Source organism: Alligator mississippiensis, chromosome 11 (assembly GCF_030867095.1).
Source record: "Alligator mississippiensis isolate rAllMis1 chromosome 11, rAllMis1, whole genome shotgun sequence".
Classification (NCBI taxonomy): Eukaryota; Metazoa; Chordata; order Crocodylia; family Alligatoridae; genus Alligator; species Alligator mississippiensis.
This window is the reverse complement of record NC_081834.1, coordinates 43412879-43432485: the sequence shown is the minus strand read 5'-3', so window position 1 is coordinate 43432485 and position 19607 is coordinate 43412879. Positions and strand designations below refer to the sequence as shown.

At 47.6% G+C, this 19607-nt stretch overlaps 1 protein-coding gene across 4 annotated transcripts in view; it reads left to right on the top strand.

Moving 5' to 3' along the window:
- Positions 1-18831, top strand: part of CD276 (CD276 molecule) — a 59513-nt gene extending 40682 nt beyond the window's left edge. For all 4 annotated transcript variants that reach the window (XM_014604478.3, XM_019499337.2, XM_019499338.2 and 1 more), the window contains 3 exons: positions 6149-6190; positions 8154-8189; positions 14102-18831. In XM_014604478.3, coding sequence (XP_014459964.1) covers positions 6149-6190; positions 8154-8189; positions 14102-14124 — 101 coding nt within the window. In that variant the 3' untranslated portion in view covers positions 14125-18831. The remainder of the gene's footprint in view (positions 1-6148; positions 6191-8153; positions 8190-14101) is intronic.
- The last annotated feature ends 776 nt before the right edge of the window (positions 18832-19607 follow it).

Here is a 19607-nt window from a genome sequence, read left to right as displayed (position 1 = left end):
CTCTGCACAAGGCAATGGGAGCCTGTCTCCCTGGATCTCAGTCGATGCTGACTTCTTTGCTGAGGGTAATGCATGTTTTTCTGGCTTGTGGCCTGAGAGAAGCTGATAATTCAAGACAGTTATTGACTGGACAGAGAAAACCTCTTGAAATATGGATGACAACTGCTGGTTTGTCGCCTCAGAAGATTAACCTGCCTCCGGGGACCTAACCCTGGTGGGGGCAGGGCTTGGGGAATAAGGATATATATCCGGTGCCTGGGATAAGTTTTTTACATGGGTTAAAATGGATTGAAGACTGTTCTGAAGGGTGAGAAGTCCCTCTATGCTTTGGATCAAGGGGCATTTATAAGATAAGTGTTAAAAAGGAGCGGGGGGATGGTGGTCTAATGTGGGATTCTCCTGGTCTCTGCCATGCCTGGCTATGAGCTGCCTGCTCCATGGCACCCAGGTCTGTAGTGCAGTGGACGGGGCAGTACAGGTCCCACTGCTCTGTGTGAATGCATGTGTCACTAATAGCTAATACCTGGTTTTCAGCAATGCTCCGAAAGGCCTCTTATCTCTGTAGGGGAAGCCAGGAGGCTGGCAGGCAGCGTCCTGAATGGGGCACATTTTGAGCCCTGTTTAATAAGACTGTGAGCAATGGAAAGGGGTGGTGAGAGACAGTTCTTGCGTAGGTAGGTGCTGCTCAGGGCATCTCCTGGCTGACTGAGCGGGACTGAGAGCACTTCACCCCGGGGCCCCTGACAGTGCTTCCAAGCGATCCAGGTTTGGCATGACTGACTGCTCCAATCCTTGGGCCTGATCCTGGTACATCTCAACCCTGACACCTCTGCTCAGGATTGAGGTGCATTGGCAGAGCACTGCATGGGGAGGCTGCTGCCACACTGGCCTGCATTATACCTGGCTATAGAGACTGCTGCTGGCCCCACATGTGCCTCTACCACCCTACTCTAAGCCACTCGCATGGCCCAGGGCTGTCCAGCCTCTAAGCAATGACCCCATGTGGACACCCCTTCTCATCACAGCACCATATTGTGCAGCCCTGGGTTCACCGTGAGCACCCCATGCTGTGCTGTGCCACACTCTACAAGGGAAGCCAGAGGAGGGAGGGGAAGCCCAGAGACTTTGTGCCAGCTGGGTGGGAGTGCAGGATCTGCCATTTAACCCCTCACAGACTGCTTGTGGCCAGTAGGCCACCAGTTGGATAACCCTAAAATAGCCTATAGCAGGGACAGAAACACCCAAGAATCTTGTCAGAACAGGGTTCATATCTGGTCTAGCTCCCCTGCCCACTCAGGCTTGAGATATGGATCACAGTGGCTTGCTTATCTCAAATATGGAGTGGTTTAATTTCAGGCTTCCTGGCATCAACAGAAATCTCTTTCCATTTGTAGCAGTGGAGATGACCTGCAGGCACAGAGAAGTCTTAGGGTGAGCCCCTCTGTAGAGAAGTCTCAGGGTGCCCCTCTCTTTTCCAAACAAGCATCACAAGTTGCTAGTCAGAGCCTTAGATGGGATGCTGTAGTTGGAGATGGTCCTGCTTTGAGCAGGGGTTGAACTAGATGTGACTTCCTGAGGTCCCTGCCAGCCCTCATTTTCTGTGATTCTGGATCACATTTGGGTGAAATGAGTGTGGCTAGAATGTCCCTGGGAAGCCGCAACGCTGAGGAGCTGTAGCTCTCCAAATGTCACAGCCACCAGCAAACATATGCACCCACCACAATGGGGATGAAACACATTGCCTCCCTGTATCTACCACAGGTGCAACACCAGACTCTGATCTGACTGTTGGTCCTGTTAGTTGGGCTTTTTTCTCCTTTAGGCCCCCAGCCAGGAGAGGGCAGTGACAGATTCCTGTATACTAACCAGTACATTTATTAGCATGTTTACTAACATCCTTTTTTCAGCTGCACCCAGGCACTGGCCATTTCATATGGATGGGAAGGTGGTCCAGCTGTGTGTTTGGAGAAGGCAGTAATGGGATGGGAGAGGAGTGGAGCAGGGGAATTGGCTTGATATGCGGATGACGTTCACTGCTCATCCCAGTGATATGTGGGTTGTAGGTTAACTTATGGCCTGTCGGAAGAAAGGAAAAGAGGAGAATGCTAGAGGGAAAATTGTTTGTCCATAAAATCTGTGAAAACATTTAAATGTCAGTGAAAACTGCCAAGCTAGTCTAGGAATTCCTCCCCTGGCTCTTCTATCTGCTGCCACGTATTCAGCAGAGAGCTGAATAAAGGCAGAAAGCATAGCTGCGGGTTGGGCTTCTTACCCAGTCACACCTGTTTCCTGCTGAGAAGGGACCAGGGAAAACCACCCAGTCAGCAAGAGAGCCTTTAAACATTTGTGCCTGGTTTTTTAGCTTGGAAAGGGTGGGTTCTGCACTGGCCTAAGGTGTGACCTAGCAGACAGAATACAAGACTTGTGTTTGGTAGACTTGGGTTATACTGCCAGATTCACCCCTGGCAAGTCCCTTCATCTCCCTGTACTAGCTTTTCTCATTTGTAAAAGAGGGCAGTAATAGTGACTTCTTTTGTGAAGTGTTTTGAGATTTACTGGTAAAAAACATTAGGGAAGAGTTAGGGATTGTTGCTGTTGGGCATGGTGCTGAACTCATCCCAGCAGTGTGAGATTTGTGGAGGAAGGGGCAAGGCATTATTACTGCCAGAAGGTGAAGCAAAATGACTGTGAAAGGCAGGTTTCTAGATTCACGTGGCTGGTTTTGTAGCCGTGCTATTTTAGTGGGAGCAGAATGTAAGCTTGCAGTGCTGTCACTAAAATGATGTGTCCAAAAATTGATCACAAAATTAATCCCTTTGACTGAGATGCCTCAGCGAACCAAGGTTTTTACGTTATGTTGTTGTACTGTATGCACTGGGTATCTGCCCCAGACCCTATTCCCAGATTTATGATGTGCCCCTATCCCTTGGGTTAAATGAGGTTGTCTGGTGTTCTCAGACCTCTCAGACCCTTGGGAGTAAGATCCTAGTTTGGCAGCAGCATCTTATCCTTTGATGCTGGTGATAGACGCATCTACTGAGACCCTTACGCCAGCCTCTGCTTGAGGAGCTGAACTGCCCCGGAGGGTTGATTGTTCTTGTTTGTTGGTGCGGGATGTGTGGCAGACGTTTTGGAAGCAGCAAGGTGGCATGAGCCAAGAGACAGACGTGCAGAACCTGCCTCCCAATCTGGCCTGACATTTTCTTCACTGAAGCAGCATCCTCCCCCAGTGGAAGAGAGGCAACTTCTGAAGTGACAGGTAGTCAGCTGCAAACACGCATAGGATGGCACGCATGTGTGCGTGTGTGCGTGCGCACACACACACACACACGCACACACACACACACACTTCAGTTCTTTATGCACTTAAAAGCAAACACTGTTTCTCTTGTTTTCCCTCTCAGAGGCATACTCAGATTTTAATCTCTCTCTTACAGGCGCATAACACTCGCACACCCTGTCGCACACAAATGCAAACACATACACATACACACACTCATACAAGCAGGCTTTCTCTGTGTCTGTGTCCGCCTCACATGCACACATACAGCTTCTCATTTAAGAAGATGCCTCTAGCACTTGCCACCATGGAAATGTCAAGCGTATTGACACAAGGAAATAGCATGAGACACAGATGCTCTCCGCTCTGCCTCTCTTGTTCCTTTATCCCTGCCTGCATGTGTTCAGTTTTGAAAGAATTAATTAAAGCCCTGCCGATGTCTCCCAGGAAGCACTTTGAAAGGCCCTGTTTGAAAAATCATTCTCCCCCCCCGCTCTGTAGTTTCTGCATCCTTGTCCTTTTCTCAGCTCTTTATTTACAGAGGGGCATTTGCATGGAAAAGGGATCTTTGCACCTTTAAAAAGGCAGTGTGCTCAAAGCGGCTGGAAAAACAGCTTTGTTGGTATGCCCTGTACATCGTCCCCTGCTGACTTTAGGTCCAGCCCGCTCATTTTCTCAAGGCAAAAGATGGCTTTTTCTGATGCCTGGCCCTGCAAAACCCCACCCAGGTTTACTGAATTCTTGCCCTCCTCTTTCTGGCAGCAAGGAGGATGCTGCAGACGGAATCCATTGATTCTGGTGCTTCAGGAGGGAGAGAAAAAATGTCTGATTTTTCTATCACTGTCTTACCTCTCCAAGGCTGTGCCAGTGAAGGAAGCATATTGTAATGAATCATCTAGAGAAGGTGGATTGGGGGCGTGTATTTCCCATGTCTTCCAAACCAAGAGTAACAAATTATTAATAGTTTTAAGGCCAGAGGGGCTGTTTTGATCCTCTAGGCTGATCTCTTGCGTAGCATAGACCGGGGTTAATATTCACACTGGTGCCAAGGCTGCTTCAGAATATGAACCCAAGACTTTTGGCACCATAAAACTAGAAACATAGAAAATAGAGTGGGAAGGGACCTTGAGAGTTCATCTAGTGCACTTCCCTGCCTCAAGGCAGGATCAAATATTGCTAAAACATCCCGGACGGATGCTTATATTACCTTATCTTAGAAATCTCCAGTGACAGGTTCCACAAGCTCCCACGGTAATCTACTCCAGCACTTAACTCTCCTTGTAGTTAGAGGGCATTTCCTACTGCCTAACCAGAGCCATGGGGGAGGGGGGCAGCAATTTTAGCTGTTTCTGCAAGAGGCTAGGTGGTATATGAACCTATAGCAACTAACATACATGGAAGGAAGTGTTCCATTGTTCCACCAGATTGAAAAGGGGCACATGTATCACGTACTTGGGGAAATACTTCCTTTTCACAGGGCATGCAATTAGACAACAGAATTCACTGTGGGTGGAAGTCACTGATGCCAAGAATTCAGCAAGCTGTCAAAGGGGATTGGGCACTTCCATGAGTAGCAGAGTATCCAGAGTTATCAGTGTTAATGCTGGCAGAAGTATTAGAAGGGGTTGTCTGATGGTACAGCTTGCACTCATGCTACCTGCAAGGGTAGAAGTGGAAGAGGCAGTCTTGTTTGGCCATTTTGTATTGTGAAGCAAAGGCTCTGTGGGCAACACCAATTCTGGAGCCTGAGGCTTGTTGCAGGCCTCTAGACCCGTCCCCTCCCTAAGCTCTCAGTCTGGGAACACTGAGCCTCGTTCAGCCATTCTCCAAGCATAGCTCCAGATGGCAGCTTTGCTATAAATAAAGAAGCTGGTGGGGGAGAGCCAGGTGTCCATGCCACTTCAGGCTGATCTGCCTCCCCTCTAACGGGAGGAGATCTCAGTCATCAGTCACTGGGCCCAGCTCTGCTCTGGGATTGCTAGCGAGGCAGCCGTGGCACCAAAGCATTGGCTGCTTGCTGCAATGCCTCACAGCTCAGAAGCCTTGGCCTGGGAGTGGCTCTGGCATTGAGATAATGGAGGGGGCAGCCTGGGGCTGGTCTCCTCCTCTATGACTCATTCCCAAAGGCTCTGGCTATCTCTAGGCATACTCCAACTTCTCAGACATGCCGTGTTCCTGGCAGAGGCCAACACAGCTAGCAAAGGTGGGTCAGACTGGCAGGCATAGCCCCTTCCTTGGCTCCTGCTCTGGGGGAGGTCCACTAAGCACATCAAGTGACTGCCTCTACATACCCCTGTTTCCATATGTGCTGCTAATAAGTCATTACTTCAGGCAAGGCCCTGCCTGTATCTATTTGATCCAGTGAGCAGGTGTAGAAAGGCCATCATTTAGTATCTCAAGGATCCTCCATGCCCCTCCCCCCTTACTGGGGCTGATGAACACAAATGTGTGGGTCATCCACCCCTCTTCAGGGGAAATGTTTCAACCCTCTTCCCTTGGCAGCTGGGGTGGGGATAGCTGGGACCTGCAAAGCTGTATTTGTGTGGGAGGGCAGGCTGGGACAGTGGGGCACGAGCAGAGCCATGTGCATGTAGGGAGAGCATGGAACAGAATTGGAATAGTGGTGGCACTGCTGGTTGGGCTCAGGGGCACTGGCATAATGGGAGGTGCAGAGAAAGTCTGGCTTAGCAGGGGCTTTGGGCCAAAAGTGAAGGGCATTGGAATTGCGGGGAGGGGCAGGCCCAGAATAGCAGCACAGTGGTGGGTTAGGACTGTGGACCGTCGGCAGAGCCTCTTAAACCTTTTCCATTCACCAAGTGATTTCTCTGTGCAGTTCTCTCTCTCACACACATGGCTTTTGTTTTGCAGGCATGGAGGATCAGGACGAGGACGGAGAAGAACCCAAGACAGGTGAGTCAGGTCTCAAAAAGGTACTGTTCTTTGAATAGGTGCCTGGTGCTGGGGGGAGAAGCCTGGATTTAATGTCAGGGGCAGGGTTGATAAAGGAGAAACCCAAGAAGACGATGGATTGTTTTTATCCTCCCTGCACTACCCTACTTGCTGAACTGGAGCACAGAGTGGTTTGCCTGGCTGCACATGCTATTAGTGACTGTTCTTGGTGTACTGCATCCCATGCTAAATCCAGTTGGCAGTTGAGATTTAATTTCCCTGGGGCTTTGTGATCAGGGAGACTGACCTGTCCCATCCTTTCTGTGGTAACCCACTATCCAGTCTGCAGGGAGCTGTGCTCTGGAAGCATGCCCTGCCAAGGTCCCACCTCTACACACAAGCAGACGGTTCCCAGGCTGTCAATCCCACAGTGCTCAACAACATGAAACTCATGAGAGTGCTAAGGGTAAAGGCAGTTCCTGGCCTTGAGATTATGTCTGACAGCAGATAAAGCCAATGTGCCACCTCTTGGATGTGCAGTCATGAGTGTGTACTAGAGCACACAGGTCACATGTGCACAGTTTGTCTACCTATACTTGTCCATGTGCATGTTGCATATGCATGTTCACATATGCAGTGAACTGTGCGCATTGTACGTAAAGCCACTGAGGCCCAAACATAGGTACATAGAGCCATGCACACTGCACCTTCTGTGCATGCTGCTGTATGGGCACAGTCATGCACGTATATCGGGTCGCACACCTCCACATGCCTCATAAACAGTTGTGTGAGGAGCCCATGGTTCTACCGCAGGTAGATGGATACACAAAGAGATGGTATAGTGGTATGAAGTGTTGCACAGATGGTTTGTGTGCATGCAATACCATGCTGATGCCTGACCTTGTACACACTGCCACATATGCACAACATGCCCGCACACTCTATTGCACGCATTTGCTGACATACATTATTATGCGGGTACCCAGATCCTGTTCTGCAGCTTTTTGAGTCAGCCCAGCTGGCTTGTCAGTGAACCCCTCCACCCCACAAGCAGACTGGCAGGTCCCTGATAAGCCATGTTATCTTTTAATAAAAAACGATAGCAGCGCTCTGCTGTAATCAAATGAGTTAATTATATGCCTGGTGATTCCCTTTATCTGCTCTGAGCACAACAATAGCCTTGTTGTGTACAGATTGGCTCGTGCCTAATCTCTCATTGGGAGTCAGCGTGCCTGGGATCCCATCTCCTTGATGGTTTTGCTGCTTGCAAGATGTAAGGAGTGAGGCTTGGTTTGTGGTGGAAGCTGGCTAGCACAGTTGTTGTGGGAAGCTGATAAATGCTGTGAATCGTCAAAGAGATGTTTTTCCCCTTCATTAAATTTTGCTGGAAGATAAACCGTGCACCCCTTCTCCCCAGATCAGTCGTTTGGCCCCACCTCCAAATAAACACAAGATTGATTTTTGAATCTCTATTGTAAATTTCAGTGGTTAATTTTTGGATTCTGTGAATGCTGAAATTTGGAAGCTGAAGATGCAGCGACCACCGTTTTCATGTTGCCACAGCTGTTTCCATAAGAGGGGCTGGAAAATGTTTGTGTAAAAGGAAGCAGGCTTTCTCTGCCTGATCAGGACGCTGGCTTTTGTTAAGAACTGATAGAAACAGCTGCACAGGGAGCCATTTGCAATGTATAAAACTCATGCTACATAAACATGAGTGCGATCTACTGGCATATTATCTGTTAACTCTATTTACATATATGCAGACAACAAACGCTCCTGTAACAACAGTCAGGAGCAGCTGCTAGGGTTACTGATTTAAACTGAGTGGGTGGAGGGAAAGAGGGATCCTGGATTGTATTATCGTTCAGAGATATGGTCAGGTCTTGTCTATTTCCTAATGCTAAGTCTACTGCTAATTGTCACATATTGAGCCCTCATTAGCGAATTAAGCACCATTCTGTATCTTTCCTCTTCTTTCCAACAGCTTTGCAGCCTCTGAAGAGTGCAGAGAACAAAGAAGGTAAGGGGCATTTTCTTTTTGCCATCGGCATTTGCCTGCAGGGTCCATTGGAGGGAGAGCTGCCATTTGGCAGCATACACAACTAACTGAACACCTGATGAACCAGCACAGCTTCCCACTGAAAGCTTTAATACAGGGGCCAGCAGCCTACAGCCCGTTGGCCAAATCCAGCCATTTAATCCAGCTCTCAAATGTGGCGCTTCAGTGGTTGGAGCTCTCCCGGTGCTGCGGTGGCAGTGGCTGGGTCCGGATGCTTGCTTACCCACTTGCTTGTGACCCAAGCTGGATCATTCTGTCCCACACCCTGAAAATGCTACCAGGTGCTGTGCCAGTGTAGTGGGAGGCCAACCTTTCTGGCAGGTGTGGCAGAAGGTAAGCCCTGAGCCCTCCCCAAGCGCCACTCCAATCCCCTTCCCCTGCCTGCTCTGTTGCTTTGCTTTCTGCTCCCTGCCCCATGCTTCCTGTCTCATCCGTCGCACTCATAGAAGTTGCCCATACCCATGGTGGTGTGAATGCTGCAGGTTGGCCACCCTGCTCTGCTATATGGTGTTGAACTCTGGCCCTTCTGATCTTTCAAGTGGCTTTTCCAAGGCTGTGGAACCTGTACTGATGTAGCTATACAGAGACAGCTGCGTCTGCAGCCTCCTCCCTTCCTCCACTCCAAGTGGAGAGTCTGTTTTCACCATCAGAAGGGTTTTTTTAGCTATGCCATCTCCACAACAATATAAACCAAACTGAAAGAGGCCTTCTTCTCTGACCATAGCTGTGCATGGCTGTCAAAGCGACACCGGTTGAGCGCTGATGTTCTCACACCCTTAACCAACCTAGTGATGCTGGCAAAACTCTGTAGTGTGTTTCCGGTCCCAGTCCCTTTATCTCCATGGTGTTTCCAGCGCCTCACTGCTCTGTGTCACCCTGCTGTGAATTTATTAGCAAGCTATTGGCTTTCACTGCCAGCTAAGCTATGAAGATGTTAAGTTAGACCAGAGCTAGCCCTGGTCTGCGCCCTGTACCCCTTGACACCGCCCCTAGCATCGATCCATTTCTGCTTAGCTCCATTTCTTTGTTCATGGACTTTCAGCTACTTTTCAGTTCACATCAGTGATTTTATCCCAAGACAATCCAATTTTCCAGTAAGACTTTTAGCTAAGTTCAGTAGTATCATCACTAAAATCCAAGCACATTATTTTTCTCTCTATTGCATTTCCATCATCCATTGATTTTGTAATCTCTTAGAGAGAAAAGTCAGGTTGGCTAAAATGTATTTTTCGAAGTATCTAGTGCAGCTTCCCTTCCCTTCCTGCCATATTCATATACCGCACTTATCAGTGTAGTGTCTGAGCACCTGCTAGGAGTGTATTAAATGTACAGAAGATGGGGAGGTGTGTGATTGTCTTCAGTTCCTAGGGGAATTCATTCCAGAGTCTCAGTCCAGCCTTCAAGAAAACTCTGTCTCCTGCACGGATGAGTTGTTGCCTTTGTTAGAGGAAATTCCACTGTGTCTGTTGTGAAGTGTGCAGCCGTGTTTTGCATTCCAGAGCTGTAGACAATCCTTTCAATGTCCTGGGCCTTAGCCAAGGAACACCTCAGAGATAAGAATCGAACCCTTGAATATGAATAAAAATTTTGCAGAGTGCTGTTGTAGAGAGGTAGAGGGCAGGTTTGAAGGGCTGGCAGGCATGTGCGGGGCTGAGATGTGCTGCAGTGCTCTGGGTTGGAGTTTCTTATGTGTCAAAGGCTTTATGACAAAACACCCTGCCTCACTGTAGTCCAGCTGAGAGGTGTTGAAGGCATGACTCGCTGAGGCCAGGTCCCTGTCTGCCATGGTGGGCTGGTATTGCCTAGCCAACCAGAGATGCTAGGAAGCATTAGGCAAGGATATGATACGAAGGCGTAGCATCAGTAAAGATCCTAAGACTATTTTCCAGCAAACGAGACTGCACTATGGTTGTTAATTCATCCATGCATTTTCCTCTGCCCATTCACATGGCCTACTTTTTGCTCAGGATCTGTTTCAGCCTGTTGCTCTTCAGTCATGAGCTTATCTCATCCAATCATGGGGCCATTGTGGATGATGGATCCATTACGCTTTAGCTGTTCAGTGACTTTTTTTCCCTCCTATTAACGTCTATTATTTCACTATTCCTAGCAGCTGGGCCTTTGAAATAGTCATTATCAAGACTGCTCTTCATTGCGTTTGGGAAGATTAGAACTACATATGTTCAAATGATTGTTACTTTGAAAGTTCTCCATGATGAAACCAAACGTGTCCCATGTGCTCTGAGGAGGAGATTTCCACAGGGCAGCTAGGGGCTGAATTCTCAATGAAAATCAAAGGAAACAGGGTTCCTGACTTTGGCTGATAGCTCTGAAAATCCTCATCCTGAATTAATTAGACAATGCCTTTAAAACGAAGGGTCCTGCTCAGCTGGGTTGCAGAGTTAGATTTTTTTTGTATATTCTCACACCTACTCTTTGCCAACTTATTTTCTTCCTGGGATCTTCTCAGTGGTTGAAATACATTTCCTTTCTTGTTCAAAGCAGATGTTTTAACTGAGGTTTGGTCTGTCAGCCATTGTTAAGTCACCATTAATTTTTCCTCCTCCTTCGTTATTAATGGCCCTGCTTTCTCTCTGGTGCTTCTTTTCATCCTGAATGATTAATAAAAAGCCTTTTCTTACTTCCCTTCACACCTTTAGCTAGAGGACTAACTTGCCTGGCTTTTTTTTCTCTTCTCTCTCTGGCCTTATCTTTTCCCTGCAAGCCTCAGCAGATTGCATGTGCTTGTCTTCATTGCCTCCTCACTTTTCATCTCCCATGCAGATTGTTTGCTTAACCCTCTATCTTTGAGGAGTCCCTTTGCTTGCTCTTTGACTGCTTTTTCAGCAGAAATGTAGCCTGAATAATGGCCTCTTGTAGGATTCTCCTGCTGCTTTATTCTTTTTTCCCCTTCTTCAGTCCTGTGTAAGGAGATTTGAAAACATGCACGCAAGCTCTGTCTCTGTCCAGCCCATGCTTCATGGGCAGAATCAACCTCTGGGAAAAGGGGAGTGGTAGGAGATTTCTTAGCACTGACTCTGAACCATCTCTCTACTTGTTTAATGGGGACATCAATGTGATACCACTAAAGCACGAACCTTTGGAAATGCCGGCTACAGCATTAAGCCACTCTACCCCATCTGGCTGCTGCTGCTGCTTCTCGTTCTCCCTGTTGTGGTAGCTTATAAGAAGAAGCCACTCCAAAGGAGGAGTGAGAATATGGCTGATAGCAAGGTTGCCCATTTAATTGAGGATGGGTGGAAGAATCCTTATATATAGGCACCGATCTCCAAGTTCTGGTGTTAGTGAACTGGAGAGCAGGCTTGAGGCACCACAGAAAGGGGCACTTCTTACTCTACTTGCCAGTCACTTTAGGCATATGTGGCTTTAGTCCTCAAAATTTGGGGTCTGCACTGAGGTATTGGTGCCCTCCAGTGCTGGGTGCCCCGTGAGAAGGAGGGCAGCATGAAGCTTGCAAAGGGAAACCAGGCCCTCTTTGCACTGCAACCAGAAGCCTGGTATTTGTACCTGCAGTCATGAGTGCCCTGTGTCCTGGGTGTGATCCTGGCACTCAGGATTCAGCTGTCAGACTGGGGAGGCTTCCAGCTGGGGAAACCTCTGCTATATTAAGAATATCAGCTCCTCTGGCGTTACCCTGGGGGTGAAAGCATGACCTTGTCATTACGCTCCATGCCTGGCAGCCAGGGCTTCTGACTTACTTCTTGCTTCAGTCACAGGGTGAATGAGGTCAAGGCCCTTAGCAGGTTGTACATCAGTTTCTCCACAGGTCGTGACCTAAATTCAACAGTGTGCAAAGTTCTTTGAGCTCCTTGGTGAGCATTGGCTGTAGAGGGCCTCTGTCTTATAGTCCAGAAGAGCGGCTCTGAGTGAGAGAGAGGATGGCAGATGGTGGCCAACCTTCCCCTCCTCAGACCCTGCCAGGACTCCAGGCCTGGACAAAACACTGTTTACAGGAGTCCTGGTTTCATCCGCTAGGCACAGAAATGTGCTGCTCCATGAGAATGTCCCCTCTGGGGGTGCCCTCCCTTTGCTCTCTCCCATAGGCCATGCAGAAGCAAGTAGCTAGAGGATTCTTCTGTGAGCCCAAGGGACTAGAGGAGTGAGATTCACTATAAATATGAAATCCAGATATAGCACTGCTAACATCAAAGTCAAGAAGAGAAAGGCATGCCCCTGTGCTCCAAGCAGTCTGTGTTCAGTGGCCCTGATGTCACAGCTGGGAGCACATGGTGGCAGGTGGCTTTTAGCAGAGGACCCTGGGCAGCAGCCACCTTGTGCCAAAGGTGTTTTTGTAACCTGCTGCTCCCAGCTGTCTGTCAGCCAAGCAAAGAGTCATCAAGCAAATGCAACATAAAGCGGGCTAGAGTGAGGGGTGCCAGGTAGCAAGGAGGCTGGCATTGCTCTGAGACAGACTGGTATCACAGCTGGGTAGGCAGGGCTGCTCTGCTTCTTTAGATGAGCTGCCAGCCGGGGGCTATGATGGAGCTGGCACTCCAGCTGCTTGGGAAGGCAGCTGATAATGCACCAGTCACCCATCAGCAGCTTAGGCAGAGCCAGGGACAGCGTGGGAGCCTGAGTTTCATGTCACTTATGCTTCCAAGAGGGAAAATCAACATGGGGTTACGAAGGCCCATGCAGCATAGAGAAGGCCTGGCCTTCAAACTTACACCATGAGTCACGGCCGGTTAATTGCATGACTGTCAGCATATCTGTGCCAGCATTGTGGGACTGAGGTTTACGTCACCGCTTTCCGTCTGGGTTGCTTCTGTCTGCTCAAAATATGCCCCAAACCTTGTGACCACTTGCAAAGCCTAGCTCTGAGCCTGCTCCCGTTTGCCCAGGTGTCACTCCACTGGCTTCATTGGAACTACTTCTTATTTATGCCTGTTTGAGAGCTGAATCGAGACCAATGGTTCATTTCCTTCTGGTTTTGTGTCTCTGGAAGTGTGTAGTGCCACACCACTGGTGACTGAGTGCTCTGCAGGGAATGAACTTGGGGATATAAAATAGGCTTCTCTACTATTTGGTACCTGGTAGGGAACAGGCAGTGAGATTTCCATGTATGCTACAGTCTATATTATAATTTAGTAACACGATTAATTAATAACACATTAATTAATGTTATGTTTACATTGTAATATTCATACTATATGTAGATTCGTTTTTTAAATGGGGTGCTATTAAATTATGAAAACCTGCAGAGGTTTAAAGAGTTTCAGAACCACTAGAGAGCCCATGCCAACCACTAATCTACATGGTAGTGGTTGGCATGGGCTCCTTTCACTACTATCCAGACACACAGGCCTCAAGGATAGGCTTATTTAAATTTTGCACAGCGTGGAGACATGGGTCACAAATCCAGTCCCAATTGCAGTGAGTACATGGGCAAGATCACCTGAGAATGGATAGTCTTCCAGTGTCTTCCCACAGTTCCCCACCAAGGAACTGACAAGTTTGCTAGCAGTTGACTGGGAAAAAATCCTGGAGAATAAGGTTAAGTCCATCTGGAGGCCCAGGTGGAAGAGGAGAGCTGCAGTGTAACTGTCTTTTACCTTAGCTCTCATAAGGCACTTGTGTGGCATTTCAGAATTGGCATTTTGTTTTTAATGTTTTTAGCCGAAAACCCAGTTTCCCATCATTTTGTCAGGAAATATTCAGTCAATGTGGTATGACCTCCACTGGTTGCCCAGGCTGCTGGGCCCTTTGACAAACTTGCGTCTAGAGAGGGCTGTGCTCTTTGCTCCTCGTGGGAAGATCTCAAATTCTTTGTATAGTCTCCTTCCTCTTCCCCAGCCTCCCATGGCAGGTCAGTTAATTTTGTATTTCTTCACCAATTTTTATTTCTTTTTCAGACAACGAACAAGAAATTGCCTGACAGGAACTGGATCTGCTCAAACAACACCTGGTGCCACAGTGTAGCAGGCAGCATACCTTCAGACTCTCCCATGGGGATGTATGATAGGGAACACAGGAACTTATGAACAATACATCCCAGCCCTGTCAACCCTCACTACATATTCTGCCCGTAGAGACAACAGGTCATCATAAACCCATCCCCTCTCCACCCACATGTACTTCATAGACCTGGCTATGCTACTAGGTTGGTCTCATTTTTCTGTAGATGTCAGATAACTCTTCATGCCTCACCAGTTTTTCTCTTCCAGGCTTATGAAGCCCAAAATCCAGTGGGCCTGCTTCTCTTGAAGGCTCAACAGCACTAGTGCAGAATGGGTACCCCATACTCTTATTCATGACTGTTCACACACGTTTAGCACTGTGTAAGTGACGGCACAGATGTAGAGCAATGGGGAATCAGGCTTACTGGGGGAGCCTAGGCAGTGACTGGAACCAGGCTTTGGCCTGCAAGGTGTTTTAACTCGTGTTTATATTTAAGGATGTGTTCAAACTCTTTGCTGAGTCAGGTCAGAGTGCCCAGCACCTTTCCTGAATGGAGCCCCAGTGCCTTATTTTGGCACCAGATGTCAATGTCTTGGCCTTCATAGTGCATAAATAACGCAAGAACCAGTTCTGCTGCTGCTCTCCTGATACCCCTGAGAACTGCAGCCCTCAGATCCATCCTGCCCAGGGAGGTCCTCCATGCTTGCAACCCCCGGCTTGCCAAAGCCTCTGCTCTTCCCCCTCATATCATCATGGACCAAGCTCCAGGTTGTCCCCACATTCCAAATTCAGCTTTTAAAAAAGCATGGAAGGGATGAGATGTCTTCCAGCGCACCCTAAATACAGAGACCCTGAGAGTCATTTTTTCTCCCCCTCCAATCGGCCTTCCTTTCCATCAGCCAAAGGGAGTGTGGGGATAATGGAACTGTCTGCCCCCAACGTGCCTTTAGGGATGAGATTCGGTGGCTCCTTCCCAAATCTCAAGACCTGAGGAGATGAAGAGTGGGCCGGACAAGTTCTTTAAAGCTCCATGGAGACAAAGAATCCAGATCCAGGCAGAAGAAGAGATGGAGACAGGCCCAGCAGGGCCTTGGAGGATCAAGTGCATAAGCTGGAAAGTAAACTGTTCATGCTCGTAGCCCTGGTCATGACAGAGACACAGCTCCGGAGGTGCATTATTACTCATAATGTTGTAGCATGGCAGCCAGCAGTTCTGATTGTATTTTCTTCCTTAAAGCATGTGGGGACAGATCTGTTTCTGAGATAACTCCATTAGGAACAATGGTGCTATGCCAGGGGTAGGTTTTGCCTAGTGGATTTTGTCAGGGGTGGGGTGGGGTGGGGTGGGGGTGAGGGTGGGGTAGAGGAGACTTCATAGATCTCTCCTCCTTGTGCACATCATCAAAGGGGTCAGTAAGACCCCTTGTCTGCCATCATCAAAGGGGTCAGTAAGAAGGTGAAACTGGATGTTGTACCTGCCTAAAGTCAAAGTTAGGAGGGGGACCTGCAGGTCGGGTGTAGCCCTCAAATACACAAAATGACAAGGCACGTGCTACTTTTTTGAGATGCAGAAGGGAGATGGGCATGGGAAGTGATGGGGTGTTTTCCCTGGAGAAGGACACTAGCTACAGGTAGAGTTAGTTTTCCATGTTTTTAATGGTCAGAAGCAACGACTCCATTTTTTTCTACAGGCAAGTCATCCCCATTGTCTGCTCTGTCCACTTTACAAGCTCCTAGAGGCTGGTCTCCATGCCAGTAAGGTCAGTGGTACCTCTTCCACTGGCAGCAATGAGCAGTGCATGAGGCCCTGCACATTTCAAGGTGCCTTCCCTGTTGCCCCTAAATGCTGTCAGGCCAGCCAGTCTGTTCCAAGGCTTCTGGCAACCATTTTGAAGCTGAGATTTCCTGTGAGCTGGTGCCACCAAGTTGCATGTTTAGTTGGGGAAACCAAAAGTAAATGGAAATGAATGAAAAATGCCCTGTGGTTTTACATGGAGCCTGCTTGTGTCCTTGTGTGTTACCTATTGGAAAAGTTAAGTTAAAGGAGAAGCTGGGGATGGATAATGATGAGAGAATCCAATGAACCTTGGAGGCTGACCTGTCTTTTCAGCCCCACAGATGATCCATAAGGATCAATGTGAAGCCCCTGAATGCAGCTGAGAAGGTAGAATTTTAACCTGCCATCATTGTCCATGTGATGGATAAATACAGCTCCAGTTTATGGGACTGCCAGTGGGGCACGTTTCACTGGCTCTAAAAGCACCATGAGCCACCTTTGCAGCTGGTGTAAATTAGGGGTGAATCCATTCACTTCACTGGAAATACATTTATTTACACCACCTGAGTATGGTGGCCTGATGCCTATTATAGACGAGGTTGGCAGTGCTGCCTATGATTGAAGGTTGCCTGATGCCCCTGTTTTCAGATCCTGTTTGCAAGTGCCTATGATTTTACCCAGCTTTAACCATCTGACCTAAAATGTGCTTGCTGAGTATCTGCCTCGGACTGAATTCTCTTGATAAATTTCAAGCAGAATGGTTTAGCCATTTCTGAGAATCAGGCATGGGGAAAACAAAGTTGCTTTGCTCCCTTACAGAGATTGGTGACCTTCTGAACAATGGTGTCACCAGCCTACTTTGCACCAGGCACTTGACACTTGATGGCCTTCATGTCAGGGGTGTGCCTTTTGCCATTGCCATGAAGAACCTGCTCAGATTTGTCCTTGTTACAGTGAAAATCACAATTTACACATACTCAATATAAATGTCTTTGGTTGCAGCAGCTAAAATTGTCCAAAGATAATCTCTCTTTCTACGCTTGAGTCTCTCAGAATGCACATGCAGTATTGACCCAGGGTGACTGAGTGTGCCCCAGCCCAGGGACACCAAGTCAAAGCTGGTCTGGAGTCTCCCAGGTGCTTTAGGCACTGGGACTAGGAACAAGGCATCTGTCTCTCCTGTGTGCTGAAGGATCACCTCTGGCATTTAGCATGGAGGATGAAGCCAGTAGATTAAAAGGCAGAGAGGACAAACATGGGACTGGTGGGTAGGGAGGGGAGCAGACTGGGGCATGCTTGGTGAGTGGGACTGGAGGGGTCAAACAACATGGGAAAGGGACAGGATATTTCAGGGAGCCAGGGGAACTGGGATCTGGAAACTGGAGTTGGAGATTGGGAATGAGGACACTGAATGTCAGGTACTCAGAAATTTACTAGACTCAAGGTTAACTCAGCACTTAATTTTGCCCCTTTGTGCAGATACATTAGGATGCCAGCTTTCCTTACATGGCCACATACCATTTGTTCCCCTGGAACTGGTTTATACCTGTAACAGAACAGAAGTTGGCTGAAACTGGCTTAAGATAAACCTGATTGGATGTAGTATTAGATTTAATTGATTTAGGTCAACCCAGTTTATGGAACTCCTGTCCCAGACCTAAGGGAACACCCCCCGCCCTGGGCAGGGGATGAGGCATGGGTCCTATGAGAAGAACACGGTGGGATCAGGTAATTGGAGCCAGTACTGTAACATGTCTGCAGTGATGATGAGTCAAATGCAGGTTACACAAGGAACCATAAGTCTTGCCTTAACTTTTGAGGGCTTGACTTAGCAGCTTTGATAACATTCTTGTTTTGTGTGTGCGTGTTGGATAAAGACCTGGGTAGGCTCCCAGCCATTTGAATTAAGAGATCTAAGACAAAGTTATTCGGGGCAAAAAACAGAAGCAGAGCCATTTAAGCTGCCTTCACAAGTAGAAACTTAAAGGGAGGCGCTAACGTTGGGTGGGTGTCAGCATTGCCTGGCCAGCCTGTCCTATGCACAAATCTTTTAACTCTAGCTACCTGCTATTTGACCTCAGACTAGGAAGCGCTGCAGCCTTTGGCACTCATCTCTGGTCCTGCTCAAGCAGGCAGGGGAGTCATCACTGGGCTAAAATCAATGGTTTCGTGTTGGGGTATTTTTAATTATTATTTAAATTCCAGAATCTGGAGTGTTTTGTGCCTTGACAAGTATGTTTTAGAGAATATAAATAAATGCTTAGATCTTTTTGGACAGAGTTTCCTGGGCCTGGTTTATATGAGGGATTGGAGTGCGAAGCCCAGTAGACCTCCTTGTCATCAGGCAGAGGCATCTCCAGTCATAGAAAGGCCTGAACTGTATAAATCATTAACTGAAAGAAAGACACATTTCTTAAACTCTACTGCAGTCCCACAGGAGGTCTTTTCTAAGGAGCAAGCTCTGTGCCGCAGCCCTGTCAGATTCTGTGGGCAGCCTGTCTCTGGGGAATTTATCAGTCAAGTGCAAAGAAGGGCAAGTGTCTAAATATCTGGCAGAGCCAAACATAGTCCAGGGATTCCCAATTCCAGGTCTCAATGACCTCATTTGCTGGCAGGGCCTTTTGGCCATAGCGAGCAGGTCCCATCCCTCAAAAATATCCTTTCCCATGAGTTTTGGGTAGGAGAGGGTGTGCCAAAATACTGACAACAAGAAACATTTCAGATTTAGGCAACCAAAAACTGAAAATGGTATCAGAAAATAAGTTTAAAAAATGGAAGTGATTGGTTTAGGCAGCATTTTTTTAAGTTAAGAAATCTGAACACTTTTAAGGATGATTTAAATGAAAATGAAAACTTTTTCAATTTTGTTCAAATGTTTCATGGGAATAAAAGCCATTTCCTAACCAACTCTACTCTTCTTATATAGAAGATTACCACAAATGGGAGTATCTGCTTTTATAATATGTGTCTAAGATTGCTTATGAAGGATAAGGGAGAGGAGAAAATGGCTTCTGGGAGTGATTTCTGATTGTTTCCCATTTTTTATCATCCATTAAGTCTCTTCTAATCCCTGTTACAATCTGGCTCAGTTTTTTGTAACATCCATCACTCTAATAAGCAGGGCAACGGCAGTGTGATTGCTTGTGTGTACAGAGTGGGGAGGGCACAAGATATATTTGAGGTCTTCCAATAAGTGAGATGCCTTCTAATGAACATCTGAAACCCCTGGGAAATTTCTGCATTGGATTCATGAAAGATTCTAAGTGTGGCACAAGGAAATAAGAAACCCTCGTCCCTTCTACCAACCTGATCTGGTCTCTTCTGTTCCTTTGCCCATCTATCAAAGGTCATCTCAGCCTAGCACTCCATTATCTCAACCTCAAGATGAACAAGGAAATCCCAAAGACTGTTAACTAGAATGGTGATTCAGATTAGCCCATAATTTGTCTATTCCCCCAAAGGAAATAATATATGAGCATGTCTGTCTTACGTAGGTCAGTGTTCAGTGAATGAGATGTGACTATATTCTCCTAACAGTGGAGCCTGCGGGGCTTTGACAGGGAGGCTAGGAAAGAAATAGCTGAAAGCATTCTAGGGAACGTAAAATAGGAAGCTTTGGCTGATATTGCGGTGAGGTTAGTTGGCCTAGTCTTGATCTCCCAGGGTTATTTGTTAATATCCTC